The sequence below is a fragment of the Mirounga leonina genome, unplaced genomic scaffold, assembly GCF_011800145.1.
Source record: "Mirounga leonina isolate KUSES-001 unplaced genomic scaffold, KU_Mleo_1.0 Mir_53, whole genome shotgun sequence".
Lineage (NCBI taxonomy): Eukaryota > Metazoa > Chordata > Mammalia > Carnivora > Phocidae > Mirounga > Mirounga leonina.
The window spans coordinates 101,878,385-101,893,311 of NW_023270807.1; the positions used below are offsets into that span (position 1 = coordinate 101,878,385).

A 14,927-nucleotide genomic window follows, 5' to 3' on the forward strand; every position below is an offset into this window, starting at 1 on the left:
GCTTTTTTTTTTTTCCATGAATCAGATCCTTATTTTCTTTGGGATATGCATTTATAACGGTCAGTATGAAATCTTCAAAAAAGAAAACACAATGACGCAACATTCTGGAGATCATTCTTAACCATACATTATAATCCTAGTTTATATTTTAATGCCATTGGAAACTTTAGAAAGCTCAGTATGGCAGGCTGAGACTGCTATCAACATTTTATGGATAAGTGGGAGATCAAGTCATACAACCTGTCTTGGATCACAGAGCTGGTGAGGCTGGGAGATGGGATTAGAGCCCAAGCCTTCTGAGCCTACTGACTCCCAGCACAGTGTTGGGAGGCGAGTCTCCAGATGTGACTTGTGGAGAGGACATAAATCCCAGGTTCAGGTGATGTGAGAAGCCATATATTAAGGCATGGGTACAGGCTTATATTCAGAAGTATATCTCCAGAACTAGAGATGTAGATATGTAGGCCTTGGAGGTTAAAGTGAAGGAAATTCCCAAATAATATATATGAAATGTCTTTTAAGCTGTTAAAAACCTGGCAAATGTAGGATAGTATTAGTCTATTCAGTTATTTGGTAATCAGCCATGAGTCAGTACTGATTTATTTTTCTCTCAATTATCATGAAGCTATTTTCTTCTTGATGTATTAATTAGAAATTCATATACTTAGTAGCCTGAGGAAATCATTCTTGTTTTTAATATTGTGCTTTCATTTCCATTTCATAATTCTGTCAATATTTTGACAGCTTTGATAATTAACCAGAGAATGAATATAGTGATTACTAGGGTTATAGGTCCTTTATACAGTATGGAAAACATCATTAATTTTACTATTTAAGGGTTTCTCTCTCTACTTCTTTAAAAGGGTAACCATAAACAATCCTTTCCATATGTCTTTAATATGATTCTAAAAATCCAGCCATTGGAATTAAATTTATCCTATTTATTCACAGATGTTAACTTTTTTAAGGAACAATATTAAATGAATGATCCACTGCTTAAAAACACATCTCTAAAATGGCCTGCATGCTTATGTTGGCATAAGAGCAAAACCCAGGAAGGAAACAAGACTGAATTATGTATTTTGTACAAAATGAATGTGTTTTCCTTTCCTTTCAATAATAATTAAAAGATGATTCTGTTACTGATCAATGAAGGAAAAAGCCAAACCTAACATTTTTTTGCTACAATAAATCATTCTTAACTTGAATTAATTCATAAATATTATTTTTTATGTTGGTTTAAATTAATAAATCACCTCTGAAAGTGTGGGAAAATATTCAAGATGTTTTAAACAAAATAAAGCTTAAATCCAGTCACCGATTTAAGTCTGCTGGCTTGAATTTCACACTTTGGTCCAGAGGAACAATTTCTCAAAAATGACAATAAATTTTTATCAAGGTTTGTGTTACTGCCAAACAGAACCTGCCATTAAGCTGTTGTGATTTTTTATGTGATGCCCCAAAATAACTGTGTGGGTTACTTTCATTCTGTTCTTTGTTAAAAAAAAAAATGACTACATTTGAAATCACTAGTTGGGACTGTGTGTGAAGTTCTTTAAACCACATTTCAGGCTTTTCCTCCTGACACTGCCTGGTGTGACCTTCTGCAAGACTAAAATTTGGGTCTGGAAGAGAGTAAAACTTGGCCAAGCTTCCACTACATTTTCTGATAGTAAATCTCTGTTAAATAGAAGACATGGTCATGAAAAGAAACAAAATGGAAAATGGCAGAAAAAATGTACATGAAAGGGAAGAAAAAAATAGTGATAAAAAATAGGAGAGAAAGTAGAAAAAAGGAAAAGTTAATGTATTATTTCAGTTTTAATAGTAAAGTTTATCACAAGGACATCACAAAGAAGCACTAATCTTACTAACCCTAACACTTAAATGATCTTTTAACTTTAATGGAAACATTTTAATTTAAGAGTTTAAGAGGTCTGACTTCTCATCCCTCAAAGTAAAATTGTGAAATTCTGGATTTTTTTGCACATTTTGATATACAAAATTGACGGCCAAAATTAGAAATACTACTGACCCCTGGAAAACTGGAAATGCAGTGAGACTAGTTGATGCATAATTTTGGTCTTTAGTCTTTTATACACCCATCTTCTGATGTGAAGTATTTTTTTTTAATTTCAAAGTATCTCTCTATATGATGGTTTTCTTTGCCACTTTTATGCACTCTGGAAATTACAATCCATTAGCTTGTCAGCCCAGCACAAGGGCATCTGCTCTTCCTTTTCTGAGTGGAAAAGCTTTAACTGAGAGCTTAAATATATTTCTCTTTATATGTGTCCCCAGAAAAAAATGCTAGTTGGAAGGAAGATCATTATGAAAGGCCTTTGTTTTTGGCGTCTACAATATGAAAGCAAGATTCGGGGAAGGGAGTGTTTCTGTAGAACTATTTCACAGTTGAGTCTTCAACTGGTCTTTGGAAACACTACAGAGAACCATCACAGCTAATCTGTACATTAAAAATTATTGAATTATTTTAAAATTTTATTACAGCACTACCTGTAATAACTCACATTTCTTTTGTATGAACAAGAACACCTGAGCAAATGTTAAGTGTTCTGAAGTCACTGGAAGACATGGAGCGTGTGCTCACTCCACTTGAACCAGAGATTCTTATCACTAACAGTAGAACAAGCAGATGCTGTTGAATGCTTCCCGTGGGACGTGGGAGAAAATTCTACTGTCACTTGTGAAGCACTCTGCTCCTTAGAGCTGAAAACAGAATTCAATCAAGTCTCTAGTGCTAATTTCCCTTTGCAGGAGATACAGAGGAGAGAAGAGCAAGGTCAGTCACATCTTAAAGGAAGTCCACAGGCTAATCCTGAACCTGGGGCCAATCTACAGGTTCTGTGACAAGTTAATTGTATTAAAAAAAATATTAAAGAAGCTTAAGAGATCTGATAACAAATGTAGCATGTGGACATTGTTGTACCCTTATGTGAACAGATTAACTGAAAAAAAAAAGGACATTTTAAAGAAAATTGAGGAAACAGTATTATGAGTTTAGCATGGAATAATATTAAGGGATTATTGTTAAAATTTTTGTGGTGATAATGATGTTATGGTTATATAAGAAAATGTCAATTTCTTAGAGATGTGTATTGTAGTGGGCAGGAATAAAATGACATGATGTCTGGGGTTCACTAGAAAATATTTAAGAAAAGAAATAATTCAGGCAAATATGTCAAAATCTTAATAATTATTAAATCTGATGATCCATATAGAGGGGTTAGCAGCATTCTCTCTACTTACAAGTATGTCTCAAAATTCTCATAATTTCAAATTATTTTAAATAGGTGAAAGAACATAATAGTTAAAAAAAAAAATCTCTGTAAGCTCACATAATCTGAGAAATTCATTACCGAACAAAACTGTTTTCGGTATTTAACTCTCAACTCCCAGGGCCTGAGAATTATGCCACGAAACTATGACATATGCCTGCCAGCCACCTGGACAAATTACCTGACAGTCTTTCATTGCGTTCTGAACTGAAGCCTGATCTCCAATGCGATGTTGCTGCTTTAGTCTGTTTTCCTGGGTTTCATACCAAGTTTTCAGACTTTGTACATTATTTTCATATTCTGACCAAGATTCCAATAAGCCTTCCAACAGCTGGATCTGAAAAAAACATAATGAAATGAAATGTGCAATTTTATTTTAAACTCAAGACACTATTTCCTCCAATTACTCAAGCCACTATTCCCTCTAAATTAAGAATTCTTCAAATACAGTTTATTATATATATGATTAAAAAATGAATCTTACCAAGTGTGAATCAGTGGCTAGTATTGATAAGAAAGTAAAGAAGTCAACTTAAAAGAAAGGCGAAAGAAGTTAAGAGGCATCTTTTAAAAAAGTAAAACAACACATAATAGGTGAAAAGTAGAGGATGTATAAGAGAAAATAATGAACAAGAATAAAGAATGTTTAGAGCAATGGGATTCAGTGGTGTCCCCTGCAGAAACATTTGCATGCTGTGTGTAGCTATATTACTTGTGAAATGAGTTTTCTTTATAGAGTGTGCCTGTTCTTGGCATTTTCGTGTAAATATGGACAGCAGAGGCCACTTGGCTTACCTTCTCAGTCACTAGACCCTGCAGGATTTGCCAACTTTTATTCATGGCTCCAAGTTGCTCAGCAAAATCAGTCTTATCACTGCGTTTACTTTCCACATCCTGACTACTGATTTGTAGCACAGACTGATTCACAAAATCAACTGTCAACTGTTTACAGTTAATATCTATCTTAAAACCCTGAAAAGTGAAGGGAGAACATAAGAAAACAAGGTTATGCATATAAATATCTTATATTTTATCAGGAATTGGAAAGCCTCAAGTAGGCTTAAGATTAATTTTATCATTTCTATGATTTAGTCCAAATGGCACAATCTGTGCGTATTTATATAACGCATTATTATCAGAAGTGGAATATATATATGACCATCCTGAATTTATAAATTTTGAATTTATAAAAATATTGAATTTGAATTTATAAGAATTTTAAAATTTTGAATTTATTAATATGTTGAACAGAAATACAGGTATATATCTAAGGTAGAGGATGTAGAATCGGATAAATTATATAATCTCACTATAACATATTTATAAATTATAGCATTTTTTTCTTTAGAATTATATATATTTTTTTTAGTTTCAGATGTAGTGTTCAATAATTCATCAGTTGTGTATAACACCCAGTGCTCATCATATCATGTGCCCTCCTTAATGCCCATCACCCAGTTACCCCATTCCCCACCCACCTCCCCTTCAGCAGCCCTCAGTTTGTTTCCTAGAGTTAAGAGTCTCTCATGGTTTGTTTTTATGATTTTTTTAAATGACACAAAATCATATTCAAAATTATTCCTAATACCAGACAACTTTACTATGTCTACAACTAGGGAGGCAGTCTTCTTACCCTTGTACCCCTATCTGGTCACCATGTATGAAACACACACTCTAAACTCTGACGTGCATAATTTGAGTTTCCGAGCTCTTTTGAATAAAACAGTCCTAAATATGAAAAGTTAAAAGAAAAAAAATGTTCCATTACCTTATATTTCTGAAGGTATTCATGAATTGCCTTGTAACCTATTGAATTTTTTATATTCTCTTCATCCTTTTGAATAACATTTTCCATGAGAGAAATCCAAGTCATCACTTCAGAAATGGCAGGGCGGGAAGGCAGCTTATCCATTTGGAGCTGTTCAATAAGAAAAAGAGCAAGACACAAGTGTTAAAACTCAAACTAAAATTCTGCCGACCTAACCCTAAAAACCCTACATTAATACTTATTAGTGTACAAACAGAGATAACAATTCCTGATGACATCTTTGGATCTTAACCTCATTAGAAGCTTGGAATTAAACATTAGGCAAACACTGAACAATAATAGTCATCTTATGTTCACTTGACATCCAATACTATAAACATTATATAAACATTAACTAATTAATCAAAATACCAGTAAGAAGAAAATATTATTCTTATTTTATAGCTAGATTTATGACTTAAAAAAACTTAGCTACAAAACAGTCAACAGATGTATTTTATTAATTATCTTGTAAAAATTTCTGTGTATTATGACTGAAGAATGTTAAAGGAAGAAAGAAAAATACCACACTACAAACTATCATTTTCTAGATTTTTGGCACTCTAATATTTATTCCTAAGAGCATGGCCAATTTCCTTACTCTTTAACTAAAATATACTTAGAATTCTGAATCTTGCTTGATCTAGCATACATTTTTGTAGGTATTTATTACAATGACTTGGAGAAACAAAAGCAATCATTTAAAATATTTATGGACTTCTATGTGGTGCAGGAAGATACAGAGATGAATGTGAGATGTTTCCTGCCACCTAGAAATGTGTAGCTGCTGATTAGGAGGGTAAGAGACATTCAACACAGCTATCATACCTGGTAGAGTAATGAATACCAAAGAGAGATAAACATATATTGTCTGAGATCCAGGGAAGGGAGGTATATTTCTAGATAAGGGAAGTACTTACGTTTATTGAATGCCAGCTGTTCTATTGTAGGTGAGATTATAGGTCTTTTATACATATTGTGATTGAATCCTCAGAACTACTCACTTTATGAGGGAAGTGTAGTGACCCACATTTTACTCATGAGAAAACAAAGAGTTTAAACAAGGCCAGATGAATGTTCTACTACACACACACACACACACACACAGAGTAAAGAAGTCCTTGGAAGCTATGACATTTGTAGGTATGGCTTTGTAGACAGTTCACTTTCAGTATGAAAGAGAGAAAAGGCAAGATGTCCATGACAGAACTGATTTAAATTTGTAAGTAAAAGCAGATTAGCATTCTTTCCATTTAATACTGCTTAAATCAACTATTATGATTTAAGCCTCTGATTATTTCTATACCTGGTGGAGCTTCTCCTGTACAGTTGGAATATTTGTCAGCAGGTCAGTCCACTGGCTATCAACGTGTGACAGCTCTGAACGTAGGGCAGCTGTGTCCACTTTCTTTAATCGAAGAAGCTGATTTCCAGTGCTCAGAACAGATGATTTCAGGGAAGATTTTGCATCCACTTCTTTGGAAAACTCCTAAAAGAAATAGCAATGTTCAAACTGGGATTAAATAGTTCAACCTTTAATTTAAGGAAAGAGAACCATTTACTACATAAACAAATTTTCTTTACATCTTGAAGGGGAGTTATGGTAAGCACTCCAGAGGAAAACAAAAGCACACCATTGCCTTGAATGAAAGCCAACAACATAGCCATTCCTTGAAAATTGCTTTAATGAGGCAATGTTGAAGCATATGATTTTGCATAATTATTGACCACACATAGTTAACATTGACAAATTCTCTATAGCTTGGCTTATTAAGTATAGAAAATTAAATCAAATGCTTTAGATTCTTAGGCTCACCAGGAAAGCATTTAGATGATCACGGACCATTTCCAGTTCTTGTGGGACTGTCACAGATTGTTGAGTCCAAAATTCTAGCCTGTCTTTTGCAGATTGTAACCAGTGAATAAGTTCTGCAGATTCACTTTGATATCTGTAATCATATTAATGAGCCTATTAAGTAAACATCCAATACATCTCTTCTGCTAACCCATGTTATTCAGCAATGCCAATTTTAAAACAAGAGACACAACAGGTTTGGGAGAATAATGTCTTGCATTCACACTCTCAATTTCCCTTCAAATTTATACTGTAAGCAGGTTTCAGCTTTCCCATTTCTAAGCTGAATGTAAATATACATATATATATTAAATGTATGTATATACACATTTGTGTATATATATATAAAATATATATATTATATATAAGCTGAATGTATATACACACACACACACATACACACACACACAAACACACCTTTCCCCTACTCCTTCACATTGAGGCTATTTAGAAAATATTAAAGTTCTTAGAAATAAAGGTGGCATAATTGAGTCTATTTAGAAAATATTAAAAGTTCTTAGAAATAAAGTTGGCATAGAAATAGAGTATTTCATCATGTAAAAATCAATTTCCACTTTTCTTGAATACTTGCTATTGCCCTTGAGAAACTACTTTCTCAGACATACTTTCGTTCTATCTCTCCTTCTAAGGTTTTACTTTGACCATCCAGTTACAGTCAATAGGCAAGAGAGGATCAAAGGTCCAAGATAAAGTGCATTAGGCACTTGCTACCCTGCCCACTTCTAAATACATGTTTATACAATTATATAAGAATCCAATTGGAGGGGCGTCTGGGTGGCTCAGTCAATAAGCGTCTGCCTTCGGCTCAGGTCATGATCCCAGCATCCTGGGATCAAGCCCCGCATTGCATTAGGCTCCCTGCTCAGTGGGAAGCCTGCTTCTCCCTCTCCCACTCCCCCTGCTTTTGTTCCCCCTCTCGCTCTGTCTCTCTCTGTCAAATAAATAAATAAAATCTTAAAAAAAAAAAAAGAATCCAATTGGGGGTTTTGTTTTTGCCTTTATTTTCCAAAATATGAAATAAGTGCCTAGAGGGATCATCTTTTTCAAGTCCCATACCCACTAGCCTTATAAGGACTCTTTAGCACTAATCTAAAATGATGTATAATAGTCACTGTATTACCTGGTCCAGTGCTTCAGTACTGTTTCCAATCTGTGAAGCTCCTTAGACACTTTGTTGGTATTATTTAACCAGTGTTCTCCAAGTTGATTTAGCTGGCTTTCTAGATCTGAGCAGCTAATGGATATGAGCAGTCGTTTCCCATCATCTAATACCTGATATAATTTGGGCTGGTATTCATTAAGGCTGGATTTCAAATGCTAAAATTGATTGGAAATACTGCGTTAAAAGTTTGGACGATGCAATTTTTCTCTTTAAGAATTATAGTTTCTCTGGTGCCCATAATGTTCCCACTCCCTGTTAGTTAGACTTCAACTATTTGCACCCAAGTAAGATGTGAAAATTTGAGATGGCTCATCCATATCTGAGTATAGATGTTCTTCTTCTTTTTTCTTTCTTTCTTTTTTTTTTTTTTGTAATAACTTCAGGTACATTTAAAACTACCAAGCTGTAAGAATAGCATGACACCAGCATAATAACACCACAGAAAATGTTTGGTAGAGGTTGAATTTTCAAAGGGCTCTCTTGTTAAAAAAAAAAAGAAAAAAGATCTTTCTTATGTTCTATTATAAAGCAAACACTTAAAATCTATCTGCTTTCAACAATATCAATAGCTTAAAATAAAAATAAAAATACTTAATAAAATATTTGACTGCAAGTTTGTTTAGATTCCGTTAAAACCATGGAAAAGTTTCAAAAGAAAATGTGGCAACTTTTCACACCAAGATGCCATTGGACACTGACCTGGTAGAGTGTTATCCGGTCGATGAGCCTATCCTCACTCTCCTCCACCAGCCCCACACTCGGGATGCTACTTTCCACCGCCTCCAGCTGTCTGCTGAGCTCCTGGTGGTCTTTGTCCAGATGAGACCACGTCTAGAAACACAGTATCAATCTGTGAGCTAATGAATCCTCATTCAGGAATAGCGATCCTTTTTTGTGTGCAAAATATACACTCAACAGATTCTCTTAAGGTTATGTTGGAGATGTTTGTGTTGGGGGTTTGCTCTAGGAAGCAAAAGATGGCTTTGAAGAAAGTAATCAGATGGTCACCCTGAAAAGCATTGTGAATGGGCTTTGGCATCTTCAACCAACCCGCTGTATGAACATGGGCAAGTTAACTAAACTTCTCTGAACCTCATTTATAATATTAAAAAAACAGGGATAATAATAACTCTCTTGCCCATCATGGAATGATTGTACCCAGGGCACCTGGAACACAGTAGGCATCTGATATGCATGGTTTCATTGGTTACCACAGTGATGATGCATGTATGATTTAAGCAAAAGGGAAGAGCATGTTTACTTCGTGTAGTAAAGTGAAGTAAATATATTACATTCACAAATAAAGAAAAGCTACCACAGACATTTTAGAAATATAAATATACAGTGCAGACATTCTACTAAGGAGAAATCCCACACCAGTCACTCCTAAAGTCTGATCTTTACTTTAGTTGAAACTGGAAAATCTTTTTAAAAATCATTTGAAGTCTTTTTCAATCACATAAAGCAAGGGTCAGCAGTTTTTTAGTCTGACTGTCAAGACCCCAAATATCATTGCCCCAACTAAAGTCGGCATGTAGGGAATCTAGCTGACTCAAGGTATGGCAGAGCCTTTAATACAAGGGGGACAAGGCAGAACACGATGCTGAGTCGGAGGGAGTTCCAAAGTTCCACGAGGTGAATGGCAAGGGTAAATACGTCTTGCCTTAACGCTGTGTTCTGCAGTTGAGTTCGTTGTAGGGAAGGGATTACGTCAACAGTCTCACCTCTAGAATGTACTCCAACTCCACGCCCCTCTTGTGAGCCCGTTTTAGTACAGCGGAAGCCTGCGCCATCAGTTCTGTGTGGAATTGCGTTTCCTGTAGGACTGCAAAGCTGATTATCTTTCTGAAGAGTGTTTCAGTCAAGATCATATGAGATTCCAGGCCCTGAAAGTATTCCTGCAAGTTTTCAGGTAGAGAGAGGTCAGCAATTCATACATATACCACCTTACAACAAAAGCTGCTTCAGACGTGAAAGCTGAGGGAACTCAGTATACGAGCAACATCTTTCTGTCCCTGCTGACCCCCACCTCATGTAGACACTCACAGCTTCCTGTAGAGATGGGGGGTCCTCTTGACCCTCCACTCAAGTGCACCTACACATGCTGTGCTGCAGATACTCCGTCCCCCCAAACAGAGCCCTTCAGATGAGACCAGCTGCAAATTAAATCCCTGACAATCTGAGAGACGCTCACCAACTCCACCACACAGACTGGTCTTCCTCATCCCGGGACACATTAGCTCCCAGCCCCTGTCTTCGGTCTCTGCCTTTACTCTATACGTCCCAAGATGTCCTCACTCTACACATTAACAACTTTCCTTCCTCTGTGTTTGGGCTTGAGCTCTACTTTTCCAAATTCCCAGAGCATTCGTTGTGCTCCAATACTCATTGCCAAGCATAGCTTGACATGTACCGATTGGTATTATACAGTTTTAAATTTCCCTTGTATTATACCTACATACAACAGAATGATAGGCCTTGGGCCGTCCTACAAATGTGTTTTGAAATGTTACATTTTATGTGTAAAAGGACCCAGAGAGGGGAGACAGGGCTTATCCCACTTCCTGTTCCCTCCACTGTGGGTAGAGCTGAAGACCTGCAAACTGATAACAGTATTTAGTGCATACTATATGCTGAAACTCTACCAACACTCTACTGACCAACTTGGTTAATCCTTATAACACCTCTATGAGAGAGGGTAGTTTTATTTCCCATTTGGTGGATGAGGACACTGAACTGCCCAGTCTACAGAACATGCAATGCTCAAGGTCACTGCAGAGGTCTCCCTCAGAAAATAGTCTGGTCAATAGAAGCCAGAATCTTCATTTTTAACTGACAATTATTATATCAGAGAATCTTAAAGTTGGAAGAGAATTTGGAGATTTGGAGGTCATTTAGCCCAACACTCACCAAAAACTGATACTCCTTTTACAACCCAATCTTCCCCTAATGGCCTTGGACAGTCTTCCCATGGCCAGGAGAGTTGTCTGCTCAATAGCAGTATTCCTTTTAGAGTTCTTTACCTATTGGGCCTACGTCTCTGTTATTTATACTCATTGATCCTACCTTCCTCTCTGGAATAACTCAGGATGATATTTTATTGCTGTTGTCAAAGATTTGAAGAAAACCAGCTGTGAACTTTAAAGCAATGTTTTCAAAGCCAAATGATAAGGCTTTAATAAATCACAAAGTTTTGGACAAAAATCTCTGGGAAAAATAGCAAGAAGTACAATTCCAAAAAAAAAATTCGCCTTTATAAGCCACCACAGAACTACATAATGGTAGAATGTTAACTATCTATAATCCAGTGGGATTTTCCAAGTTTCCACGTATGACATTCCTACAGTCTGAGAATTTGGATTTCTGGACTGGCAAAACTATTCTTTCTGTAGTCATTCCCAAAATGCAAGAGTTATTTGTGTGTACACATTAAACAGGTGTTCCTTTACTAAGGAGTAGTGTCTAACTTGAGTTTGGCTATGGCACATGCTGATAGGGCAGTCTCAGGCCTACCAAGTTTGATAACGTAGTAAAAGGACTCACTGTCCCCAGGAACAAACTCCTGAGGCCCACAGCAACCAGAGGAGTGTAGGCCAGAAGAGCTGAGCGGTGCACGTAAGAGATAGCTACCCAATCCCACAGCTGAGTAGGTAGCTCTGCTTTCCCAGGGCACAGTGAGGAGCATTTGGCCAGGACAAGGGAAGGCAGAGAGAATACTTAGGGATACATGAATAAATGGGCATAAAAGACACAAGGACAAATCAAAAGAGAGTTAAGAAGGAAACTGGGCACTTTGAAAAAAGTCAAGTTTCCCATTGGTTGCAGTAAAAGAAGGGGAAAAGCCTGGCTAATACTAATGAGGAAGTGATAATTAAAATTATTGGGAATGATGGTATTTTTTTTTTAATTAAGTAAGCTCCATGCACAGCATGGAGCCCAACACGGGGCTTGAACTCATGACTCTGAGATCAAGAACTGAGCCAAGATCAAGAGTCGGACACTTAACTGACTGAGCCACCCAGGTGCCTCTGTATTCTTTTTTAACTCACAAAATTATAGGAACGTATCCTCTGTAATTTTTCTGTGCTATTTAATGTCCATGGGTTTGAATATACATTTGTTGACCATTTTAAAGAGTAATTTATTTAAGGAGGAATTCATAAAAGATTAATAATAGGTTTTACTAGGTAGATAAATATCAGTGAGTGAGAATATGCTTTCGCAACTACATTCTTTCTCTCTCTCTCTCACTCTCTTTACCTTATGTTTGTCAAGTAGTTGTTGAATGTCCTCTTTGGAGGACACGATGATTTTCTGGTCGCCTGCCATCTTGTCCTGTCCAGTCTCTAGCAGGTCAGCCAGATCGTGTAGGGCCCTTTCATACTGACCCTTGAGTGCAAGATTCTGGTTCAGCCCACTCCGCCGGGAGCCAATGGTCATCATCAGTTCATCATACATGTCCTACAAAACAGAGATGGTGATACTCACTCTCAATTCATGTGTTGACTCTTCTCTGAAAAGCAAACTACCTACCAAGTCCATGACCCTACCAAGAACACTCCTTCAGGTATCTGACCTGTGGTGATACTCTCTATGCAGAGCACTGCCTGTCTTTCTCATGAGTCACTTTGAAAACTTCCTTCAAAAAAAGATAAGCTAAATATTTACAGATTCCAAAGGATATGCAAAAATATTGGCTAGAGATGATGTGAGGTAGGTTTGACACCTCTCCTCTCAGGGTATCAACAGTTTATGGTAGAATGTGGGGTTAAAATGTTGAAAAGTTTTCGTGTGGCTGAGGGAAGTGTAAGTATAAATTCTAATTTTCTAATGTAATTCTAATTTTTATAATGTTCTTAACATTTATATAATTTTAGAGTAATTGAATAAAGTATCTTTCAGATTTTATCTGCTAAATAATGATCAGATTTTGGACTATTCCCTAAAGAAAGACCTAGAGAAACAGAGGAGTTTAATGTGAGTGGAATGCTTTAAGACTTAAAAAGGCAATGTTTTTGCCAAATGTGGTGGAGTAAATAAATAACTATTTAAACTGGAAAGACATTTTAGGAGATGATGATACACCAAACACAAAATTTATTTAAACCATATGGACCTGATTAATGTATCATATTAAGGTTGAGCGAGCCAAAATGGCTCAATCTGGAAAAGTTCAACTTTAATGCCCATTTACAACTATGATGTTTGACTCTTCCACCTGACATTTAAGCACTGTTGGAAAACTGTCTAAGTGCAAACTGGGGGCATTGGGCTCATGACATTGTGAAATGTTAGATAATGGAATGAGACAGTTAAAATAAAAATGTTCTTTTTAAAATAAGAGCTATTTTATTTTCTCAAAAGGAAGAACTTGTGACCCTGTGCTGGAGTTATGCTATTAATCCCTCAATGGTTCTCTGTAATGCAGAGAAAACTTAATGTGTGTGTCAATGTACACAATTCTTTATTAATGTAACTTAACTGTGTTGCTTATCAACTGCTAAATTTTGCTGGTCTAATATCCCAGTTCCTTCCTACCACCCCCATATTGGATTTTTGCCCAGCAGCCTGATCTAAGAAAGCAAATTAACCCCAAATTATTTCCTACTCCTGAAGGATGCTGGGAAATCTGTTTAGATTTCACCTACCTTCTAGTTTATTTTTTTCTGTTGGCCTGGTATTGAAACTGTCTCTCTTCCATTCAGACATGTATGAAAGATTAACTATAGTTTTGAACACTGGAGAAAAATACTTTCTAAAAAGTATTAGCTTGAGCATTTTTTCTTTAAAATAGTTTTTTGAGGTACACTACAATGCAGGGTAGACAGCCATCTTTTAACTTCTCTAGGGAGGAGTGATAATTATTATATTTTCTAGAGTAGAAAATAACATGCCTCAACTAAAGGCATATATACCACAGTGCCTAACCACTGGAATAATAATAAAGTAAATGTCAGAAAAAAAAATCTTAGATGTTTGAGAATACAATTTATTTTATCACATTAAAGCTGGTAAAAGTTTCAGAAAATTTTCTAGGTGTTGCTTGGGTTAAAGATTAGGACCTAAATGGCATGAACTGTATAGAGAAAAACCAAGAAAATAGAGAAAATAATTTTTTCTTGACTTCTAGTTAGGACGTATCATTGAAGCTAAATGCTGCTGGTAGAAAACCGTACCTGAAGTTTGGACAGTTCCTGCATGGAAGGCTGCTCAATCTGCAACTTGTCCCCACGCTTTTTTAATTCAATGATTCCTGCATCCAATTCCTTTAGCCCATCTTCAGCCTCTTGTATTGCCTATGTAAGATTTACGGTATTTTATTAAAACTCCCATAAACAATTTCCCACCCAAAATGTGATTATTGTGTCTATTTGGTCTTCTCTCCACATTAAACATTTTCAATACCTACAAAAGGAGTCATTTTAATACAGCATAAAAACCATGACCATCTAGTATATAGAAAAGAGAAGGAGGCCCTTTATTATACCACAGTCAGCTACCTCACAGGTAAGGAAGTAGGAGGGACTTCACGTGGAGGGTTGGGAGAACAATGGCTTCCTTAACCAAATATGGGAATTCATAAATAGCAACACTTGAAAAAGAAGCATGACTTAGGACATGGTTAGAAAAGGTATTGACCTAAGATTTTCTAGGGGAACATGTTTTGGTTTCCTGAGCTGCATTTCAAGCATCCTTGGAGAGAGATTCAGTGAGACAAGAGGCAAATATGTCACAGCATGGTCAGAGAAAGCTCACGCTTTGTTGAGTAGAAAAGCAAGCGATCAA

At 36.2% G+C, this 14,927-nt stretch overlaps 1 protein-coding gene across 1 annotated transcript in view; it reads right to left on the reverse strand.

Moving 5' to 3' along the window:
* The window catches only part of SYNE1 (spectrin repeat containing nuclear envelope protein 1), a 428,272-nt gene that overhangs the window by 92,273 nt on the left and 321,072 nt on the right, over positions 1 to 14,927 (reverse strand). The window contains exons 105-114 of the mRNA XM_034991032.1: positions 14,318 to 14,437; positions 12,402 to 12,602; positions 9,866 to 10,039; positions 8,841 to 8,972; positions 8,100 to 8,296; positions 6,920 to 7,052; positions 6,410 to 6,592; positions 5,065 to 5,214; positions 4,092 to 4,268; positions 3,478 to 3,633 (exon numbers count right to left, since the gene is read on the reverse strand). Of these exons, the coding sequence (XP_034846923.1) occupies positions 3,478 to 3,633; positions 4,092 to 4,268; positions 5,065 to 5,214; positions 6,410 to 6,592; positions 6,920 to 7,052; positions 8,100 to 8,296; positions 8,841 to 8,972; positions 9,866 to 10,039; positions 12,402 to 12,602; positions 14,318 to 14,437 (1,623 nt within the window). The remainder of the gene's footprint in view (positions 1 to 3,477; positions 3,634 to 4,091; positions 4,269 to 5,064; positions 5,215 to 6,409; positions 6,593 to 6,919; positions 7,053 to 8,099; positions 8,297 to 8,840; positions 8,973 to 9,865; positions 10,040 to 12,401; positions 12,603 to 14,317; positions 14,438 to 14,927) is intronic.